Source organism: Penaeus monodon, chromosome 22, assembly GCF_015228065.2.
Source record: "Penaeus monodon isolate SGIC_2016 chromosome 22, NSTDA_Pmon_1, whole genome shotgun sequence".
Lineage (NCBI taxonomy): Eukaryota > Metazoa > Arthropoda > Malacostraca > Decapoda > Penaeidae > Penaeus > Penaeus monodon.
This window is the reverse complement of record NC_051407.1, coordinates 15,030,637-15,034,868: the sequence shown is the minus strand read 5'-3', so window position 1 is coordinate 15,034,868 and position 4,232 is coordinate 15,030,637. Positions and strand designations below refer to the sequence as shown.

The window sequence follows — 4,232 nt, the reverse complement described above, 5'->3', positions numbered from 1 at the left end:
CATGAGCACGTGCTATCAGTGCTACACAGACACAATCTGATAAAGTGATGCAGTGATTGTGTCCGCACAATACCGTCAGGACACGTCACTCTCCTGTGTCGAAACGGCGAATCGTTCCTGCCGCAGAGAAGTTTCCCACCGTAACACTTGAACAAATGTATCCTTGACTGCCATTTAACCCGTGCGTGTGTTCTTTTTACTCCATCTTCAGGCGATCCTTAGAGAGCGATTGTTCTTGAAGGGTGTGCGTGTATACGTGCGTGTAGGCGTGTGGGCGAGCATTAGGGCGTGACCGGAAGAGTTTGGCCAGCGGGCGAAGCCAGTCTGTCGCGCGTCCGAAACTTTCCCCGCGATCTTTCAGTCTCGAGTCAAATTACCAACAGGAAACAAAATCTCAACGTTCCTTAAAGAAAACGAAGCATCACAACCAATCACTCTATACCCAATCACTTTATACCCAAAGATACTCGGAACTTACCGATCACATAATACCACAGACATTCCACCTTATAAAAATTCAATTACCAAAATATCTCAGCTCACCTGCGATGAAATGGAAGCATAAAAGCGTAAGTGAATGTTACTAACCGAATCGAGGAAACATGAATGGCCAAGAAACAAACCTGCGTGACTGAACGCGGATATGAATGGCGAGAAAGTTTAATGTTGGAGTAAACTTTCGACTGTCGGGTGGCACGTTCTCATTCGTCCAACCTTTACGAGGAAATGTGTCGATTCGTGGGAAACCTTGCTGTATGTTTTTGTTATTATTATTCCTCGACTGCCAGACAGATCCATAGGGTGAGTGTTTAGAATCAAGATCAATGGGAGGGATGCTTTTAAACAAGCTCCCTACGTAATCACAAGAATAGCAGGTAGCAATAAAAAAATCGCAAGCACCTATATACCTACAATACTCATACAATAACATGATAGCAGAAATAAAATACTAAAATCCTCCAATAGTACTTCCCTCCCAGCCCACTAGACTGGAATGATATTAAGTGTTCATTATTTAACTTACCCCTCACGCAAATTTCATGATACCCTGTTATTACCAATAAATCCAACATACAAATAATGAGATAACAGAAGCTCTAAAGCAAAGTTTATCGTATTCGACATCAACAATCCTTAATCGTTTATTTAAGCAGAGTTTGCAACAATGGAAAGAAAAAGAAAATCAATCAATGTACAGCTACTGCTTTATAAACCCTGTGGTTAGATTAACCATGAAAACAGGAAAGAATTTATGATCCCCTCCCGTTCTTCCTTATTACTCTATCCTTGTTTGTGGAACATTTTTTAAAAAATCTTTCTATCTTTGAGGAAATTGTCTTGGAATTTGATCTTGCATGAATATATTACCTACAATGTGTATATATATATAATTCAATTTTTTTCTGTTGTCGTTGGTAAGGCCTCGTTTTTTTTCTTTGTCTAACTGGGCACAGTTTATCGATATCCTTGTACAATGAGAAAAAAAAATTCTAAACATTTATTTCTGGCTCTGCTAGATATTGGATACACTTTTTTTATTCGTTCTTATTTTTCCTCAAGAGCACCCTTGGTTTTATTAACACTGTACATATAAAAATGAGCTTTTATCACGTTACTGATGTATGGAACACAGGCAGTCTAACGAAGCAAAGGATATTTCGTTCGCAGAGAAATTGGTATATCCCAAATAACGTCCACTTTCGTAGATGTTGGAATATAATGATTTCTCGAAATGTACCGTCTATTCTTTGCTTCGAAATTCTGCTTCCTCGAATCCCTTATTTTATCTTATGTCCTGTCTTTCCCGATCGCCTTACATACTGAAAAAAAAAACGCAAAGGAGATGAAGTAACAGTTTCCACGACGAGATCCGACACTTTCTTCTGCAACTTTCCTATATCGAAAAAAAAAACGCAAAGATCTTCGTGTTTTCTCTTTCCATTTCGGTTGAGTGAGATTATCCGGTTGTGTGAGATAATGTGTGGACACTAGTAAACCGAGAGAATAGACGACATCATGATCTTAACCAAACTAACTCTTTGATAGCATTAGCGATAGTGTTTTTTATAGTAACATTTGTCAAGTTAATCTCACTATTAGTAGTTTCCATGAGAATAATTCACTACCATTGCCTTAGCATGTAATTAATTAGTATAGATGATAAAGAGTGTCATTAGCCATTGAACTAATCAGATCTACGTTGCAGTAGCTAAGTAGATAATAGAGACGCACGGAACGTAGATGAAGGTGACTGCGACAGCTGACCTAAACTTGTGGCATCGCGAAGATTTGACCCGAGTTGACCTCAGTTGACCCCAGCTCACGTGGCATGTCTCGCTGTCGATTCTTTTTCAGGCAACCCTACAAGAAGCGAACTTATCGAATACCCAAAACTAAACACCTATACCATTGGCGGAGAAAATACTGATCCGTTCACCTTGGGTAAGTTGGCAGCCTTGGCCAAGAAGAGTTGGCAGCCCTGCGGTGCATGTGACGTCACCCAGGCCCTTCTTCCTCTGTCCTTCTGCACGCGCCCGACGGTCTTTCTAGAATGAGCTTGTAGATGTCATTCAGTGAAAAATAGGATACCTAAAACGAAAATGATTAATAGAAGAATGACTTAAAGACAAAAGTGTCACTTCATTTTCTTCTATTAAAAATTATCGATGTGAATTTCAAGCCTTCAATGCGGTTGGGTTAGCATGGTCTAAGGGTGCACTGCATCATAGCCGAAGCGTACTGCCAGGTAGCTAGTATGAGCACCAGCTTATTTTAGTTCTAGAAAGTGTCCTTTTAGTATATAATAATAACGAAAATAAGCAAGCAGAATCAACATGCGACAGTCTATTTTGCAATTACTATAACGTCTATATGAGAAAAGGAAAACCACTTTTGCTTTGCTATAAATTACATTTTCCAGAAAAAGGCAAGATTCTGAACCATCAAAACGTTTCACTAAAATATTTTCTACATCCCATAATTTCAGAGAAGTGTTTGATGGTGATGCAAATATATGTGTAAGAAAAGTTAATGAATCAAGCAAACATTTCTGTTCTGTGTACATTGGCACATAGATTGTATTTTAGATATTTTCTTAACCGTGCATCCAATATTTTTTAATCCCTTTTTCACCCTATAAAAGCATCCATTTTATTTCTTTTTGGAAAAAAAAAAATGAAAGTAATCAATCTTCCCACATTGTTTTAATTGTAAATTCAAGATTGTAATTATGAAACAAAGTTCGCTAAAATTCGTTCTACTTGTTCAATATCCTTGCAAAATTGCTTAATTAAGGCTTTGGACCAATATAAAGTCGCTATATAAAGCCAATAAATACCTTAACAAAATCCTTCGCATTCGCTTTTCTGACTGATATAATAACATGCACATTTTGCTTGATCTCTCACCATAACCAGGAACCATGAACAGATTAAAAGAAAACAAAAATACTATAACAGACACATCTCATGAATCATACCAAATAACAATGCCTTGGATGTATCAAAGCCTTGAGCACAGTGATACATTCCTTTATAACACGTAAATCCTTCTGCCAAGACCATCGTAACAATAACAGAACAAGCTACAACCGAACAGACAACACTAACTCTCACAAACAGTCCACAAATGCCTGTAACGTGTTCGCTAAAACCACCTCCCGCCCCTTGCAGTAGCCTCTGCGACTGCCCAGCTCGCGCCTGTCTACAACCCAGGAGGAACCCCAGAGCCTGTAGTCGTGGAAGCAACGCCTACTGCCGAAGCTCCGACGGCGAAACCTGCTGCAGCCGCTGAGTATGTGACGAAGACCGTCTACGGGTTCCTGGACTTCACCACGACCGTCGGTTCCACTGTTATGATCTTCACGCCACAGAGTCAAAGTGCAAGTAGGTGTTTACATGTGGCTTCGGGTGATTGTATTGGATTAGGCTTATTGTGACTGTTAGTGGTTTCGAGTGATTGGGAATACGAGATAATTTTTATTGTCATTGTTGTGGTTTCGAGTAACTGGGAATATCAAATTATTCTTATTTTCCTTTTGGATCGGTTTGCATATTAGGTGATTATCTTTTGTATGTGGTACCTTCTCCTCTCGAACGGTCTTGACTCTTACGATTTCTTGTTCATTGTAATTACTAGATAATGATTTTTTTTTACTGTTCTCTAATTATTTCCCACATCTCTTGTTTATAGTATTTCCCCCACACAACATATTCTTTATTGCCTCTGTTCGT

The 4,232-nt window shown here is 38.9% G+C and overlaps 1 protein-coding gene across 1 annotated transcript in view; it reads left to right on the top strand.

The window, feature by feature from the left end:
* The window catches only part of LOC119586943, a gene marked incomplete in the record, with an annotated part of 57,379 nt that overhangs the window by 48,157 nt on the left and 4,990 nt on the right, over positions 1 to 4,232 (top strand). Inside the window, 2 exon segments of the mRNA XM_037935674.1 lie at positions 2,356 to 2,442; positions 3,672 to 3,884. Coding sequence (XP_037791602.1) covers positions 2,356 to 2,442; positions 3,672 to 3,884 — 300 coding nt within the window.